This window comes from Drosophila sechellia, chromosome 3L, assembly GCF_004382195.2.
Source record: "Drosophila sechellia strain sech25 chromosome 3L, ASM438219v1, whole genome shotgun sequence".
NCBI lineage: Eukaryota > Metazoa > Arthropoda > Insecta > Diptera > Drosophilidae > Drosophila > Drosophila sechellia.
The window spans coordinates 8,579,861-8,598,081 of NC_045951.1; the positions used below are offsets into that span (position 1 = coordinate 8,579,861).

The 18,221-nt window shown below is 42.4% G+C and overlaps 2 protein-coding genes across 7 annotated transcripts in view; one reads left to right on the forward strand and one right to left on the reverse strand.

The window, feature by feature from the left end:
* LOC6604935 (FH1/FH2 domain-containing protein 3) overlaps positions 1–18,221 on the forward strand; it is a 38,798-nt gene that overhangs the window by 16,417 nt on the left and 4,160 nt on the right. For 2 of the 6 annotated variants that reach the window (XR_004361661.1, XM_032717323.1), the window contains exons 2-11: positions 6,696–7,015; positions 12,312–12,421; positions 14,684–14,742; positions 14,806–14,990; positions 15,061–15,284; positions 15,379–15,600; positions 15,656–15,915; positions 15,984–16,121; positions 16,306–17,037; positions 17,212–17,413. Coding sequence is in view for 4 of the 6 variants with exons in the window: in XM_032717323.1 (XP_032573214.1) it covers positions 6,827–7,015; positions 12,312–12,421; positions 14,684–14,742; positions 14,806–14,990; positions 15,061–15,284; positions 15,379–15,600; positions 15,656–15,915; positions 15,984–16,121; positions 16,306–17,037; positions 17,212–17,413 (2,321 nt within the window). In the remaining 2 variants the exon portion in view is untranslated. The remainder of the gene's footprint in view (positions 1–6,695; positions 7,016–12,311; positions 12,422–14,683; positions 14,743–14,805; positions 14,991–15,060; positions 15,285–15,378; positions 15,601–15,655; positions 15,916–15,983; positions 16,122–16,305; positions 17,038–17,211; positions 17,414–18,221) is intronic. The other 4 variants (XR_004361660.1, XM_032717321.1, XM_032717324.1 and 1 more) reach the window with 3 other exon arrangements.
* Positions 17,609–18,179, reverse strand: LOC6604936 (acyl-CoA-binding protein). Its single transcript, XM_032717899.1, has 2 exons — positions 18,173–18,179; positions 17,609–18,109 (listed from the first exon to the last, which is right to left on the reverse strand). The coding sequence occupies exons 1-2, from the start codon at positions 18,177–18,179 to the stop codon at positions 17,871–17,873; spliced, it is 246 nt and encodes an 81-aa protein (XP_032573790.1). The 3' UTR covers positions 17,609–17,870.

Genomic DNA, 18,221 nt, shown 5'->3' on the forward strand with positions numbered 1-18,221 from the left:
TCTTTATGCATTTCTACATTACACATTTCTGGGCATTTGAAATTGCATTTCTAATCAATCAACCTCAACTTGACCTTGCCCCGTCGCCACAAACCCCATAATTGAACACTCAAACTATGTTTTGGGCACTCTCCCGAAACCGAAGATAGCCAAAAGCCATCGTCAATTTATCAAGCGTGTGCAACATTTAAACGGGATGGTTGCATAAAATCTGCATAAAATTAATACGCGGTTTTGTTGATTTTTCACTCCTTCTTTCTCGATAAATTTATATATACATATGCTTGCGTCGTGAGTCGTCAAAGTGATTTATGCTGGAAAATGCAAGGCTCTGCGTCTTAAATTTTTTTTTTTTTTGTATGCCTGTCTTGGCAGATGCAATCGGCAAATGAAGAAAAAAAAAAACCGAAAAGAGTATGTTCAAATACAAAAATTTGTGTGTAAGCAATTTATCATGGCTAAAGTGAAAACACGTCCGAAGACGAAGAAGAAGATGATGCGAAGATAAAGCGCATTGTTTATTAGACTATAAAATGATGAGATGGCTGAGACTCGGCTTGGCGTCGCTCATTAGGCCGAGAAATTATAAAAAATCAAATAAAAGACGGAGCTGTCGCTTTAATATTGTTATTCAAATGGGATGGGCTGTTGAGTGAAAAGTGCTCATAAAGAAAATTGGGCATAAGCCATGACTAAACACGTTGAGCACACAGCTTCAACTTCAGCTATTTACTTTCCATTCATCATCAGCTGAACAGAACATAAGGCAAACATCCGTCGCACGGGGCGTATGATTAACGTTTCAGTGGGGCTTTTGGTTTTGTCATAGCATAGATCTTATCAAGTTCAAAGCTACGTGGTGCTTTAAATTCCACGAAATCTATCTGATAGGGATAAATTTATTAGACCGTCTTACGAAATCCAACCTAAATTCTTAATCGGAAATCCAATGCATCAAACCGAAAATGCGCAACATAAAAATAACATATAGATATCGAAATGTTTTAAGTGTTTGACCTGAATTCAACCGGAAAATTGTCGCAGCTGGGAGCAGAAGTCTCGGAAACTAGGCCACTTACACTGCCTGCTTCTTTCTCTCTTGGCATCTCACCCTTTTGGCCAAAAAGTATTTTAACTTTATTGTTATTATGATTGTTGTTGCCATTTGTTGTCATTTGCATTGCATAAGCATCAAAATCGTGGCCAAGTTGTTTCGCTGCACTCAAAAAATTAGTCACGCACTCACACAGACCAGCAAATTAGTAGAGCAAATGAAAATCCACATAAAAGATATATATACGATCTATCCGTATAAATATATCTAAAGAGTATTGTGTGTATTTCGGTCTGCAGATATTTTGTAAGAATTCATGTCGCCTGCATTTCAAAAATAACCGCAAAATGGAATTGGACCTGTGAACCGGGCCACATCGTTATATGACACATCCGACTGTAAAGGGAGCCGATCTGGGGAAATGTGCCGGGTGATCTATCAAAATGACAAAATGTTCAACACGAAGATTCTGTCATTTCTTATGTCAGATTGCGGGGAAAACTCACGTGTGAGATGCATTCCTTTCAGGTAGATCGAAAGATGCCTTTGATAGCGCGTAATTTAGGGTAAGAGCGATTTCAAAGTGACTTTCCCACGTAACACATAACATTTATCTGACCAAATGAGGCACATAAATTATAAAACAACTCACATTACGTTCGTTGGAATGAGGCCTCTATCTTGTTCGGTTATCTGTAGTTTACCATTGTATTAGGCTCAATGCTAATTTCTATGATGCCACCAATCCCTCTTAAACATAAGGTCTAGTGTGAGAGTTACTATAACCTTTTCGAGATATGTATCATAAAAAGTGTTAAATGTCTTGCTTTCATCACACGAATTGATTTACTTTGGTTCGAATAATCCGGTTAATTAGTTGGACTATTTCCAGAGCAGTGAGAATGTTTTCCTAAATGATTCTGTAATTTCCAACCCTATATTTTATGTGACCCCATTCGATATATCTTCTTTTGACACTTTCATCTTCTGCCTTCGTGTAATATACATGCATAATTTGAATTTCTTCTATTTATTTTCTTTAAAACACTTTCCTCTGCTCGAGTGGCTACCGTTTCGATGCATTTTCCATGCACACTCGAGCCGCGAGAGTAGACCACTTCTGACTTGACCCCAATCCGCAGATTCCCCCAGCTTTTTTCCACCTCTCTGCCGATGGCAATTAACATATTGACACTTACGAATCGCACGGCTCCCCATATGGTAAGCTGGGAATTTTCCAGATGAACACGCCATCGGCGATTTCCTGGTCTTAGTAGTGTCGCCTCTCCATTTCCGTTCCTTTCTCCGTGGCTTATGACAATTACAAGCGGCCAAAGGCGATTTGGTGGCATTGTTATAATTAACTGTGAAGAAGAACCACCTTCCATAATGAGTTGGCATTCCTGGACTTTGGCTGCGGCCGGGCATCCGCTGCATACGAAATAAGCCAAGGTTCTGGCCAGTGTCCAATCCAAGAATTCAATAAATCAAGCGCACACGCACATTATGCCTAGGTATGCACGTGTGTCTTCCACCGATCCACAGAGTTGGGGATTGGGCTTTGGAGTGGGTATAACCCGATCTTGGGTTTCTTCTGCCCGTCGCTCTTTCTATTCGTCCCTCCTAATGTGCTCCAGTGTTTTCCTCAAACATTTAACCGTTTCAAACACAAACGTGACACAATTTTCTGTCTCTGTGCGGCTTTATCTTGTTTGGCGGCCTATTACACTGGCCTACAAGAAACTGAAATATCAGTGGCATAAAGTTTCATTTTTTCTGAATGAATGAAGAATATTTAAGTGTGATGGATAATACAGTTTTTTTAATAGTAAACAAATCGATTGCGACTTCAAAGCAGCGTTTCTGGAGAAAAAGAGAAAAATACACAATTTTCATTGTGCTGTTAGGTCAGTTTTCAATCCACATACATTTTCCTTGCTGACTAGTGTTAAGCTTGGCTCTTGAGTTCCACATTTAAGCCCAATCCCAGTTTCAGTCCCTGCAACCGGGCCAATCATCGTTGTTTGCCGTGTCTTTTTACTGGCAGCTGAAATTATTTTTAAATGCAGTCGCTTAACAATTTTATGTGTTGCAGTCTGTTAGCCGGACCGGCCTGTCAGTCAGTCATTCAGTCATTCAGTCAAGAGGTCAAACAACTTTTCCGATGATTGCCGTAGAGAACCCTCACCGATTCACCCATCCCAGAAGCCACGCTCAAATTATTTGTTTACTCGTGTGTCTTGGAAAACGCATTCGGATTCGTTTTCTCTAGCACTCAGTTCCTAGCGTGACAAATCGCCTTGGAATGTGGAACTGTTTCCACAAGCCCATGCTCGCATGATCGTACACATATATATTTATATACTCCTGTATTTTCTTGAATTTGTATGGCCAAATATTTGTTGCTCAGCGAGGCATAGCCACAGCCAAAGTGGGAAGCTTTTTCAGCTGGTTTCCTCGTTTTTTGCGCATTCTGCGAACCCATTGAACCTATCTGGGTTTATGTCTTTATTAAGTAAGCGATAAGTATCGCAAATGCTTAACTGATACGTATGTACAGTGGTTTGGATTGTTCACTTCGCCGTTCACTACTAGATAAGTTTGAACAACTAAAGTTACATGCTCACTAAATTAAATTGCTTGACTTCGAGTGAACTTGAAATCGATCAAGTGTCACGTGCAAAGGTATATTTTATAGATGGTAGTAATTTAAAAGTTTAACTAAATAATTGTTCAGATATGAGTTGCCTTATTTAAGAAGGCAATAGGGCTAAGAAATAGGGCTGTTGACTGGATACAAAATGGAAATAACTAATTGATCTTCTTAGCAATCTTTCTTAAGAATATGTAAATGAAATTCTAAAATGTTCACTTCCTGCTGAGATCTTTGCGAATTAGATAGATACTTAACGACGAATTCATTGAACTTCCTATAAAACCTGAACTATATCAGTGTCAATGCTCCGATGGGATCATCGTGATCATCATCTGGCTATATTTAGTGGATCAGGAGGGGAACTGCCGTGGGTAAGACTACTGCACAGTAGCTGTCAATTAAGCGTCTTTGGGAAATTGTTAAGTTATTAGCCATCGTGGTAAGGAAAATTTGCATAATTGATGGCATAAAAACTGAAGAAGCGGCGGCTCCTCGAGCGATTGCAACATGGTGATTGCACATTGGGGGAGGCAAAACGAGGGGTGCACAGGGGGTGCAGCGAGTAAAAGACCACAAGGCAGTAAAAAGTGAAAGTTCATTTAAGCAAGTCAAGGCGAGTTGAGCCAAGAAAATGGAAAAAAAAACCCAAAAAGAGGAGACCAGCAGCGTCAGCTATAAAAAAAGAGTTTCCTTGAGCCAGCGGGCGGGTTTCATTACCTGCCAGTTGTTACTGTAGCTGACTTTTGTTGGTGGGGTTGCCGCTGCTGCCAAATTGCTCGACTGACTGCAGCATTTGCATAAATTATTTACACTTTAATGTGGCCAACATTGGCCAACATTGGCGTCGTCCGGCGCCATTGTCGTAATTTGTAACTAAATATGCCGCTGCTTGCCAGCGAACAAGCCAGCATTTACAATGTCTTTTAGTTTTTCCATAATATTTATTTAATTTCGTTAAATTTCTGCACGTCGCCGACAATGAGGAAGCCATAGACAAGCCACATAAACGATTTACGCTGATGGTCACTTAACTTTCTGACTTGGCCGAAACCCTTTTTTGACCGACAGGAGTACGTTTCGTATGCGTGAAAGTAAATCTTTTCTTTTTGCGGCCCCAACTTGATTTTCATTTTCAGTTTCAGAAACCGAAACCGAAACCAAAAGGCAGCCTGCCCACTTGACTTTCGCATGCTGAGAACAAGTTGTTGCCGGTTTGCTGTTTGTTGGTAGTTTGGTAACTTCGTTTCTTCGCTTTTTTTTTGTTGCCGGTTCTTTCCTGTATTTTGGCACACCTGCCTGCTGCGAAAAGGAAGCCTGGCAAGGTCCGTCTTCCATCCAGTCGCCGGTCTTTCAATTAAACCTTAACTCTTTGTTGTTAACGTCCTTTTTTGGACCCTTGGCCCGGCCCTAAAGCCCACCTGAAAACACCTCGGTTCAACGCTTAATGACTCGACTTATTTCATTTCACATTCCGTAGAATCGAGCACTCGAGCTGGGTGACTTTGGAACAGCTGTTTACGTTTACACAATATTCTTGGCTTTTGTTTTCCCTTTGTTAACCGCTTTTATTAGCCTTTTTATGGCTTTATATTTTTGTTGTTCTTTTTCTCAATTCATTTCGTATTGCCATTCGCCGTTGCTTCGCAATGAATTATTGCAATTAAGCGCGCTTTTTGTGGCTTTTTAAAAGCCGCCACTCTTGGCATCTGTGAAAAATGTGTTGAGTTAGTTGCTAAAATACAAAATAATTACATGTTGTATAGTACAAATTGCTAAGCTAAGTTATTGCCAAATGGTAGCAACCGAGAATCTGTTAAGTGAAAAATGGTTGTAGTGGAATTTATTAATTGGCCAGCAGGCAAAAGAAAGCTAAAAGATGGAATTGGAATTGAGTAATGTCTTAGGGGGTCCAAGATTATGTGACTGTAGCTAAATAATAACTATGTTATTAACTAGAATGCTTTATCTAATGAGTTTGTAGTTAACTATGAAAACTGATTCGACTAATTGTTCGTTAATTGTTTTTCTCTTCCGCGCACTCATTATAGTACTTTCTAAAGCGCTACCAACTCATCTTATTTCAACCCATTTCTCAACCGTCTTTGGACCTCCGGCGAGTTCAATGTCGGTGTGCGACAAGTGTTTGAGCCGAGTCTTCAAGTCCAAGCTTAAATCCAAGTCCAAGTCCGACTTCAAGAGCAGCACCGGCGGGCCGAACGGAATACATTAGAGTCACGTTATGAGCACTTATGCGAGGGGGGAGAACTACTGACTTTGGCTACCGACCGACACTCAAGAACCTCGTTAACAAACCCTCCTCGGCCATAAACACAGACCACAAAAACGCCACTCTGCAGCTCCGACTCTACTGCATATTTGCATAAACGTCTGACATTTAGCGGTACCTTTGGGGAAATAGACATAGCGGGCCAAAATGAAGTCGCCTTCTTGATAATTCAGGCCTGATTTGATTTCGATTTGAGGTGCATGCTGCCCTGCATGCTGATGATGTTGGGCGTGGTTTTCTTACCTTACCGAACTGACATTGAATTGAAAGTTACACAACAGTTAAGCCAAACAGCCAGCCATCATCGTCATCATGACGTTATGAGCCAAGGCTTGTTTTCTGTCGTCCGACCAGAAAGCCAAAGACAAATATTTACACAAATGAAGAGAAAAGCGAGCGATCCGGTTCGGCATAGCAATTATGCTATATCTCGCTATAAGCTATCGCCATGGAAATGGGCGAGAGGAAGGAGGGGCGGAGTGGGCGTGGCGTGCCAACAATTTGCAATATTTAGCATAAAATTGCGCAACATGCGTGTGTACAATTATGCAACAATTTTTATTATTTTCGATTCGCATGCGCTTAGCGCAATGTGGGGCTTGGCATTTGCTTGGCCCAAAGAGCCATCAAAATCGAAATTAAGGCAAATTGCAAGCGGGCTTAAAGCAAAAAAATCTCATGCCAAAAATCCATTTCAGTGTTCAAGTGTTCGAGTGAAAATGTAAATAAATCATAGAGCGCGAGTGAGAGAGAGAAAATCGCGAAAAGTAAATAGACCACTGATTTAAGTAAGACAAATGTGCAAAAGTGATTGAAAGCCGCGTCGAAAATGATTGTGAAAATGGAGCCGGACGAACTGATCACATTCCGTGTCCAGTATCTGGTGGACAGCGATCCGCTCTCGGCCTGCACCGCCTTCCCGATCCCGGTGCGGGCGCCCACCTACGCCTTCGCCACCACCATGCCGCTGGCCAATCAGCTGGGCACCATCCTGCGGCTGCTCAATGCACCACAAAGCGTAAGATATTTCGTATTTACACTGACAGAAATAAGGAGTATGATTTAGTTGTCTATAAGTCATTCAATTTCGTGCCGCTTTATTTGACCAAGAGCTCAGTTTGGCTTACTTCATATGTTTTATTATAAAATTGATTCATTTTAAACACCAATGATTGCATTTAGTATTTGCTTTTTCTTATTTAATAATATTTTAATATATATTTTATGTGTCTTCACTAGAAGATTCCCTACTTATAAACAATATATTTTTCACTCCGTTTCTACTTAGTCTGACCAAAACAGAACACAACAGTATTTTCCCTCTTTCTTTTTCGGTCTTAACTGGCTTGACTTATCTCTTGCCAGCTTATCACTGGCTAAATCTTTCGGCCGAAAAAATCTTTTGTTGCGCAAAATTAGCCAGCCAACACGCATACAAATATGAAAAGGCATTAACTCTTTTACTGCGCATTTACGAGATACATTTATATACATTAATAGGTGGATAGCAGCATTATCGCGATCAAGATTAGGAATTAAGTATTCTTTTTATTCATTATAGTTTTTGAAGGTTTTGCTAAATTAAAATGTATTTTTGTGCCATGACGACAAGTTTTTTTTTTGCCAATCGCCAAACTAGTGATACAACCGTTGATTAGTTAAAACAGTTAGCCAGAAAAGTATACTCTACTTCGTATTTAATTAAAATGCTTAGTAGAATAATATGGTTTGAAATTTTGCGAAATAATATAACACTCCAAATCGATTGTGAATTTTATTTTAATATGAAATTAAACCACGACATTTTTTTAACTTGCCTTGTTGATGCTAAAATTCGCTCTAAGCGTTTATTTATAATATCTATTTTATACTGACAAGCCAAATGAAGGCAAAAAGTTAAATTTTAATTTCGCATATTTTCGGGCGGTTTTTTGCGGCTAAACTTAAATATTTGCATAGCGTGTTTAGACGCATTTAACGTTCTACATCGCTTACAAATTTTCTATAAAATAAACGAATGAAAGAATCATAACTCGTTCAACACGGCCCAGAATGAGCCATTATTGCCCTGGAGCTGAAAACACAGAAAAAGTAAACAGAATCCACAAATTGATTTATTTGAGAAAATTTCGCATGAAAGCTGAAAGATTAAACTTTTGCCACAATCCCACAAAAAACTGAACATTGGTCGAATGGGTTTGGTGAAGGGAAGGAAATAAGTCAATTGAAACGGAATAAGTTTTATTTGCGGCCAGCTGAGTGAGCGTTGAATTGGAAAAGCCACAACTAAAACATATAGACGTAAAGTTTTTCGAGAATCTGCAAAAGTGGTAATTGGTCAATAATGAAGGGAAAAGTTTCCAGGAAACTACACCAAAGGGTTTAGCATGTTCTTTACCATGGCACCATTGCAATATTTTATTGTGTGGCAAGCGATTTGAACAAATGATGCATTGCATGGCAATGAACCCGCTCCTCCAGGAGATTCCACCCAAAAGACAATGGCAGATGCACCTCGCAACCGGAGGCTCTGGATCCGACGAGGGCTTGGCTTGGCTCGGCTTGGTTTGGTTTGGCTTGGTTTGGTTTGGATGTGGCTCCACACGATCCACTGGGGGAAGAGGAGTTGCCTCAAGGCTGGGCTAACTTATTGCTATCGCACAATCTGTGGCAACTAATAGGAAGTCGGAGCGAAGAACTGCAACTTCTTGGAGTGCATTGTGAAAGCCGGGCTAGCCAGCAATTATCTAAGCCTGCCATTGTTTGGGCCTGACTTTGACTAATTTGCAAAAAAGCCACTAAGGAGCTTCGAATAGCCCCATTCCCTGCCTGTCATCTGTCATCCAGTTGGAAGTTGGATGCTGAATGCTGCTGGATGTTGGGACTCGGGTAGCTGGAAATCGGTGGAGCCGCAAGGATACGTAAATCTTGACAAGCGGCGGTAATAAATTCTAATGAGCAAATCGCAAAAGGAAGTTCTTCTAGCTGCTGCTCCCCATCCCAGGATGTTGTCGTCGGTACCAGATTTATGTGGCAGGCAGTTGCTGATGTGGAAAACCGGAGGAGGACCAGTGGCAGCTGTAAATGCCATTTGTCCAATTAGTCAGCGAACAGAACTTTGCTCGCTCGCTGCTCCCCTGCAAGTTGTTAAATTTAGCGCATTACAATAGATTCATAAATTTTCGCCGCACCGATCACTAATCTCCAGTGCCGTCGTCGCTGTTTTCGATGACATCAGACATCAGGCCAGCGAGCCAAACAGATTGAGAGTCAACAATATTAAAAATATAAATAATCATTGGATGGCCAATAAAAGCTATTGCTGGTCAGGGTATTTTAATTGTTAGGTCACCCAAAATAAATTTTAAGCCTAACCCTGATTCTGATTACTAAATAAGGTGTTTAAAAATTTTAACTTTTCAACATTTTGATACAATATTTAATAACCAATTAGAAATTTATTACTAGAGCTTAGGGTATAAATCACTCGACCATCATAATAAAAATAAGCTTATTTCACTTTGTTTTGATTTCAATTTGAATGTTATTCTTTTTGCCAATTATTTTTAAGCTTTACTTTTGCTTCGGTCACCTCACTACAAAAAAGTACATATATTCTATTCTCGTAGAATTAGATAGGCATATCGGGAGTTCTACCAATCAAGTGAAGCCAAACAAAGGCCGATAAAAGTATAAAAAAGGCTGACTGAAGTGAAAAGCCACCGAGCAATCAATTTGAAATGTTTTGCGGTTCAGCAAGTAATTGTTACAAAAAAAAACTAATTTAATTAATTATATTAATCGTTGTATTGAGGGCATTGCGTCATTTACATGTGTCATTCACACGACCGGACAATATTCAAATTCAAAGTCAATCAAATTAGTTAGGTCAGCTTATCCGCTTGAATGAGCCAGAAAATTTTCCATTATCCATTGCATAGCTTACTCACGTCGGCCAAATATTTGAGCCACGTTGACACTTACGCATCTCTGGCTATTTGCAAAAATAATTCGCACAAGACGTCCACTTCTCTTTGAAGTTTTTAAGTTCAATTAGCAGAGCCGTCCATCAGATTTTGCGGTCAGATGAGGGTCAATCAACTTTGATTGATGTGAAAGCAAGAGTGTTAGTCACCTGAATCAGCACACAAAAACAAGGTCAGGCATTTATGGATCTTTGTGGTATTATTTTTAGATTGTTAGCGACCCCGGCTAAAATCATACACATTATTCGACTATCGGGTTTTAAATAGTTATTTTGATTACCTTTGGCAGATATAGATAATCAAAAATATATCATGCAGTCATTACTGATTATAAATTACCATCATTTATATATATGCGTTTTTCATATGTATACCGCCAGTTCCAATTAAAATTCCACTTTAATTCAACTCCCCTTATGGTTGTAGAAAATGTGATAAAATAATGAAAATTAATTTGGAATTTGTCATATCCATCAATAACTTTTTTCAACAACATTTAACCGCGTGCCAATAGTTTCAAAATATTTATATCTTTTCCTAACCAAATGCGATATATGCTGGATTTTGTTAAGCTGTTTTACATTTTCTCCTCGTCGAATTTTATGCTCGCCGCCTTAACTGTGTCAATAGCCACATTTATGTGTTGGCCAAAAATCCAAAAATCACTTTGATTAAAAAATCTTGTCATGCTTCAGTCAAAGAAAATAATCAAAAAAGCCACCGATAGAAAATTTGCATAGAGTTGTGAATGAATGAATGAATGAATGTATGGGTGTAAAAGACGAGGCGAAATATAAATAAATCATAAAAGCGAGCCGGAATGGATTTAGTTTTTGGCCAATGTTTGCTTTGATTTTAATTGCCCGATGGCTTATATAAAGTGGCGTTTATAAATACCGACTAAGCACGCTTTTGACACATAATTTGAATGTGAATTTCCAGCTTGGGCAAACAATGACGGCCCAACTTGGTCTAGAAAGTTTTTCCCTGCCTAAATGCTAAATCAACATGCGGAAGTTTGACCGAAGGCAAAATTCGCTCGGGAAGTCGAGAGCTCTCTTTTTGATAAGAAATCGTGACTCGCTAGACAGCCTGGCACTTTAAGAAATATTTCGTATAATAAGTGGAGAGGCGGCGAGTCATTTTCCAAGGAAATCTTGAATTGGGTTTGTCGTCACGGCTCTTGTTTACTCAATGAAATTCAATCATGAATTAATCACAATAGTGATGAAGTTGAAGTGTTTATAGAAAAGTTATTTAATAGTTCCAGGAAAAGTCAACGACCAATATGCGGTCAATACTTTAATTTAGCAAATGTTCTTTGTTCCAAGAAATCCCTCAGGACTTGCGCAGCGTTTTCCGTTGGGGGTGTGAAACTGACCAAACCCTAAACCAAACTTACTTTTTTTTTGCTTAGACCAGGGCGTGTCCAAAGGGGCGTATGTCTAATCTTGCACCCGGATGACGGACAGTATTTGTCATCTTTATTTTCCCGTCGTTTTGTTTTTTTTTTCACACATTAAGCTAGCGACGGCGACACAGATAATTCCATGTTGTCCGGTAATTGTTCTGTAAATGCAGAAATAATTACTTTCAATGCGCCAATAAAACATCTGCGACTGCCGTCAATCAGCGCATTTGTGCGCACGCAGCAGGAGCTTGATCAATCAGCGGCTGGAAAACGGAAAACTGAAATCCAAAGTCCGATGTCTGATGTCTGGAAACCGAAAGCAGAGAAAAGTAGGTGACCAGCCGGCGACGACGCGTCATCTTGGTCTTGGCCACCAATCAACTGGCGTCCGCAATGTGCGCCTAAACGAAATCGTCTGCGGACTTTCAATGTAGCGTCCGTCACTGTACACTGAGAGAAATTGACATACCTTTCTAAATTTTATGCTTAAAACGTTGAAAGTGATTGCTAAGCTTAAAGTTTAGATATTACATTCCGATTTAATTCAAACTGTGTATTCTGCTCAGAACACAAAACGTATGATATATATTTATAGAACAGCTTGAAGAAGTGTCTAGTAATTATTTTCACTAATAATGAGATATGCAGTATGATTTCTTTGCGTGTCTCAAAACGTTCTACGCTGCAGTAGCGCATCAACCTCCATCTCCAACCACAGCTGAGGCTCAAAGCCAAACTCAAACCACATCGCCATCTCCATCAGCTTCTTTCTCTTTGGCTTGAGCCGAGACCATAAACAACTTTTACTGCGTAGTGCGGTAGTGGCGAGATCGGAGTTGCCATTTACTTTTAGCCAGACTTTAATTATAATTGCCGGCGAAACTAAGCTTCTCCTTTTTGTCCCATTCCCCTTGCAGATCGACGATGCAGCCATTCAGGTGTACAAGGATGGCGACTACGGAGCCTACTTGGATCTGGAGTCATCGCTGGCCGAGCAGACCGAGGAAATCGAGGGAGTCAACGTCAGGTGAGTGTGGTGCTAAGCTAACGATATTGGGTGGTATGTCCCCTCCCCCTACACCAACATTTGGCTCAAAGCGACGGCTAATGAGCTTGGACAGAAAAGAATTGTCAGCCCACATGAGGGGCACACCTGGTGCACTTCACCCACTCGCAAACATTTGTCAGGGGATTTCACTTTTGCAACTTTAGGTGGTGCAGTCGCTGCTGCATTTTACCTTGAACTCATTTTTGCTAGTTTCGGGAACAATAAGATGCTGCTAACAATATTAAGCGAAGGCAAAAATATTGAAATCTGATATATATTTAACATTAGAGAAAATGTAAATATTATTAAATGTAATCAAGTTGGATTTAGAGCTCCTTGTGTTCTCTAGTGGCCGACTTAAATCGAACCACTTTGGGTAACTTCGATCCAGTCAAACCCCTCTGGGTTATTGGGGCAACCGATCGTGGGTGGCACTGTCAGCCTTTCACCGAAATGCAACATATTACACATACGCCATGTGGGACCGCCTGGACCGCAATAGCGATCGGCATCGCGATCGGAATCGCCATCTCCGCTCTCGCTAATAAAGTTATTTGGCCGGGCCATAAAAAACTGTCGCTATCTGTGGCACAGGAAACCGAGTTGGCTATCTGCCTACCTGGCTGGTTACCTGCTTAGTTGCCTGCCACTCTGTCGCTCTGACCGGCACTCAGTGGATTGTTTGAAGACATTTGCATGCCACGACATTGCTACGTGCAACTTGTTGCCTTGCCGCACTCTGCAGTTAATTTGCATTTAATCCGCGCACAGCCGCAGAAAAAGAAGCCCAGAGACAAACAAAATGAATAAAAAATACAAAAGCGCTCGCCACGTCACTTTTGAGTTGTCGTTGTCGCAGCTCTGCAGTGGTTATATTTACATTTTTTATGCTCTTTTCTCATAACTGGCATGCATGTTATTTATGTACAAGTACATCTAAAAAACCCTCAAACGAATGATGTTATTTGGATCTAAATGCAGTTTGGGTAGATTATTTTCTAGATTATAGAAGCTTGGTAGACAATGGGTAATTGTTATATTATTAATCTTTTTGAGGTATTTTTTAGTCGATTCTGGGTTTCCCTTATTCACTTCTTGGCTTTTCTTTATTTTTCGAGGCCAGTCTGGGGATCGTGATGTCATGGCATAGGCAGGCGCTAGAGCAACTCCACAAAACTCACAAAACTTGGGGCACAAAGAAAAATGATGTACGCGGCGGGGCACAAGTGTCAAAGCAAGAGCATTAGCCTTAAAAAAGATGTTGGCAACATAGATGGTCATATCCGTACCAAGTTCACAGTCAACGTTCTGGAGTTGCTTAACCCTCGACTGCGGCTCGGGAATGGATGGTTTTCTGGTCTATTTCTGACTTTCACTTCTGCAGCGCATCCGCATCCATGATCATCATCAGTCATCAGTGGGACGGGGTAGCCATCTAAGCCGTATCTGCAGTCTTTGAAATTATAACGTAAATGTCGCCGCGTCTGCGCAAATTGCCGCCACTTTGCGGCGCAAACTCGTCCCCACTCTATTTACGAGTGGTGTGGCGCCACAGGCAGTGGAGTGCTTTCCTTCTAGCCATGGCCAGAATGGCCAGAATGGGAACTTGGCTCAGTGGCCACTAATCATGCTTATCGCATTAGTCATGGCAGCGCGAGCTCGCATGCAAATCATGCGCTTCAATTCGCATCAAAATTCCGCGGAAGGTGCCCGTCAATCTGCAGAAAGGGAGAGACGCGTTACCAACAAACACACAGGTGTGTCTTGGACACTTGGACACCAGCGGCTCAGACACTCAGATACTCACCTTTGTCTATATGGCATTCTATATGAGAAGTACGAGTATATGAGCCCGGTGTCGGTCGGTCGGACTGCCGGCCTGCCTCCCCATAGTCCATTTTCAATTATCTGCGTCGTTTGTTATTACTTTTATTATGACCAGCTGGGACCGGGGTGAGACGTCGTGGGCACCAGCGGGTAATCAATGTTCTTAACTGGTCAATGAACCGGGTTTCGACTCCATTGGCAGGAGTCGGGGCTCGAGGTGCTAGCTCCCCATTGTGCGCCCTAATCTTTGTGTTTTGGCACTTCACATGGTGAAAAGTGGTTCATAGTGTGGCGTGTGCATTTTATTCTGTAACAATCAAGTTTCTGGAATGGAGAGAATAGATAGATGGTGTATCATATATTTATTAGAGTCAGCATTCAAACTAATATAATAAATCTATTTGCAATCCACAGTCGCAAGAATTCGCTGGTGGTGCGAACGCAGTTAAATGTGCGCGTGCATGCCATAATTGGTAAGTGAATCAATTGCTTATTGCCCATACGCCCCGTGTAACCAACTGGCTTTGATCTTGCAGAGAAACTACTCTCCGCACAGGGCAGTGACCTGCGGCGTGCTCTCTTCTCGCTGAAGCAGGTGTTCCAGGAGGATAAGGATCTGGTGCACGCCTTCGTGGCCCTCGGCGGCCTCAATTGCTTGGTGCGCGTGGGCAATTGTGCGGATCAAAACTATCAGAATTACATTCTGCGGGCCCTCGGTCAGGTGAGTCTATCATACTTGGCAATCCACCGATGGGAACATTGGCTAATTATGTCATTGGACGCGGCGGCAGGTCATGCTCTATGTGGACGGAATGAACGGCGTGATGAAGCATGAGCCGACGATGCAGTGGCTCTACTCGCTGATTGCCTCCAATTACCGATCCGTGGTGAAGACCGCCCTCAAGTTGTTGCTGGTTTTCGTGGAGTACGCCGAGTCCAACTGCTATGTGCTGGTCAGTGCCATCCACGCAGTGGACGCTTCCCAGGGCACACTGCCGTGGTCAAATATAATGAGGTAAGTCAGTCAGAGCCTCCTTTTTGGGATTATTCACATATATACTCCGATTGGAGATGATCAAAAGTTAAACATATATCTATCTCATTTTCAGACTGCTTAAGGACTATGACAATGCTGATGCCGAGCTGGTGATCTATGCCACTTCGCTGATTAACAAAACCCTGGCGGGTCTGAATGATCAGGACAGCTTCTACGACGAAAGCGATCTTCTAGAGCAGCAGGGCATGGAGACAGTGATCCAGCGTTATATGTCCAAGCCGGGCACTGATTTGGATCTGCTCGATCAGTTGCAGCTGTATGAGGCGGTGCTCAAGTGAGTAAGAAACGTAATTCTATTAATATACGTATATAACAATTTTATTGTTTAGATTTGAGGATGGTGAGTCGGATGGACAGCGCTTGCCGCAGAACTCAATGCGAAAAACGCAACGCTATCGTCCGGGAACCAATACGACTGAAAGACGCAAGTCGCGTCGCCATAGCACAGATAATAGTCCCGCATCACTAACAAAGGTCCTGCCCACCACTGTCCTCCGGATGACACCTACACAAGCAACGGTGGATGAGGATAGTTCTGGCTCCACCAACTCAACGGAATTTAGCGGCGGTCTCTTTAATGAGAAGAAACGTATGAGACTAATTGGCAGAATGGCTTTCCAGTGCTTAGCATAACTAACCTCATTTAATCCCTTCCAGCTCGTGATGGTGCAGGCGTGACTCCAGGACTTCGAAGAAGACGAGAGCGGGCAGAGCGGCACAAGAGCTTTCTGAAGGAGCAACAGGAGGCGGCGGCCAATGGAATCTTCGCTGCTCTCGAGCAGCGGGAGGGACTGGGTAAGTTCTTGATCTAAGATCCTAATTTGTTTACACAAGCTGCTTTTGACTTGAGCGACTAACTAACTTGTGATTCTCTCTCCCACCGAAACGCTAATCACTGTGTGTAATATTGTCCCGCTGTTCACCCGCTGATCATGCTAACCACAACCAAACAAAAAACACCATACCATGCCAAAAACAGGCCAAATTGTAACCGCCATACCCGCCACCATTCAAACCGGCGACAGTCCGCCTCAGTCCTTGCAACATGAGGTGCCACCGTGCAACAACATCAGCGGCATCACCAACATTAGCAACAACAATATCAGCAACCTTAGCTGCAATGACACGCCGAACAACAGTCTGTTGGTGATGAGTCCTAGCAAGCAACTGCTCACTGGAAGCCACAGCATCTCCATTATTAACAACAGCTTCGACAAGGCGAGCAATAACAATCAGAGCGAGTTCCTGACCAAGAAAAACCTATTCCGGGAACGCAATTCAACTGTGATCAATGGTATTATGAAGAATATCCAGCAAACCGATAGTGCCTATAAGAAGTACGAGAACGAAGCGAACCGGCTGAACAACTACTACAGTCAGTCGCCGAAACATCAGATCCATCAGCCCATTCAGCCAACGCCGGAGGTCCTTTTGAGTCCGAAAAAAACGCTAAATGCCTCTGGGTTTGATTTCACGCCCGCTCCCCTCAGTTCCACCCCGGTTAAGTGTGATGTCCTGCCGGAACCGGAGCCATTGAGTCCGGCCAAGAAACCCGCTGCGGCAGCACCACCGCCTCCTCCACCGCCACCGCCGCCACCACCGCCACCACCGCCACCTGGTTGGTGGCACGCCCCGATCTACAACAGCCCGCCAGCTCGAACCCTAACCAGTACTAACCCAGAGCTGCTGCCGCATCCTGTGGATCCTTCAGGTGGGTCTCAACCTAAACCTTAACTCCATTCCATTCACCTGTCTCTCACCTGTGTGTTGCATACTCGCGAGCGCCGCCAATACATCCACATTGCATTGCGCATCTGCCGCTGCATACTTTTGAGGGCTAAGATTTGATGAATGGGCTTAACCTTACGATTGTTATGTATCACAGATATGGAGAGCGAGAACAAGCAGCTGCTCCTCCAGCTGAAGCGGGACCACACGGTCAAGGATCTCACCCAGAAGCTGAGCAACCTGCCAATGAGTCCCACTCAGGATTCCGCGAATCGCGCCCTCGTCGGCGATATGTCCGGTCTGATTTCGAAAGCCAAAGAGGGTCTGGCCAAGAGCAAGAGCAAGGGAGAGATATCCAGGTAAGAAAAAACCCACTGAGAAAACCCACTAAAGTTTAGAGCTATACTTTCGAAGCTACCCAGTGGTGTTAGTCGTTTACTGTCTTTCTGGGAATCAAGCTTTTAAGTTAGTTTAGGAAAGCTCTTCCATATCAAAATCAATTGATTGCCACTAACTTTCAATAAATGTTCACTCTACTAACCCCTTTAGATTAGAGAAAATGATAGATGTTTTACAAGCTAAGATTTACGAGAATATTACGAGAACAGTTGAAGATAAGAAATCCGGCTGAGCCATTACAGATAAGCGGTGTCGTGCTTTCCGGTTATCTGATATAAGGTGTTTTAGGATCTTGAGTTCATAATCTGTGAACCAATAAAACAGAATTGGTAGAAGCTCCCTCGAAATAGACAATCACTTAGTTCACAGATGGTCAAGATTTATTGGTTGGTATCAGAGTGGGCCATAAACTGTAGCTTATCCGTAGATGGGGTTGTACTTCTCGTACAGAGCGACGTAGGCGGCCTTGGCGTCATCGACGGACAGTCCCTTGCGGCTCTGCCAGGCATCGTACTTAGCAGCACCCTCGGCATCGGCGGGCTTCTCAATGTTGATGTCGCCCTCCTGGAACTGCTTGTACAGGCCGTAGAACTCCAGGTACACCTCCGTTGGGGGCTTCTTGCTGAAGGCCTTGGTCTTCTCGAGGATAGCGATTACTTATCATATTTATGTACATACAAAGTCTGCTAGGCGTTAGTCTATCGAAGATAAGGTCAGACTAATCATTAATGGCCCCTATTTACACGGTAAAAGCTATAATTATGGTGT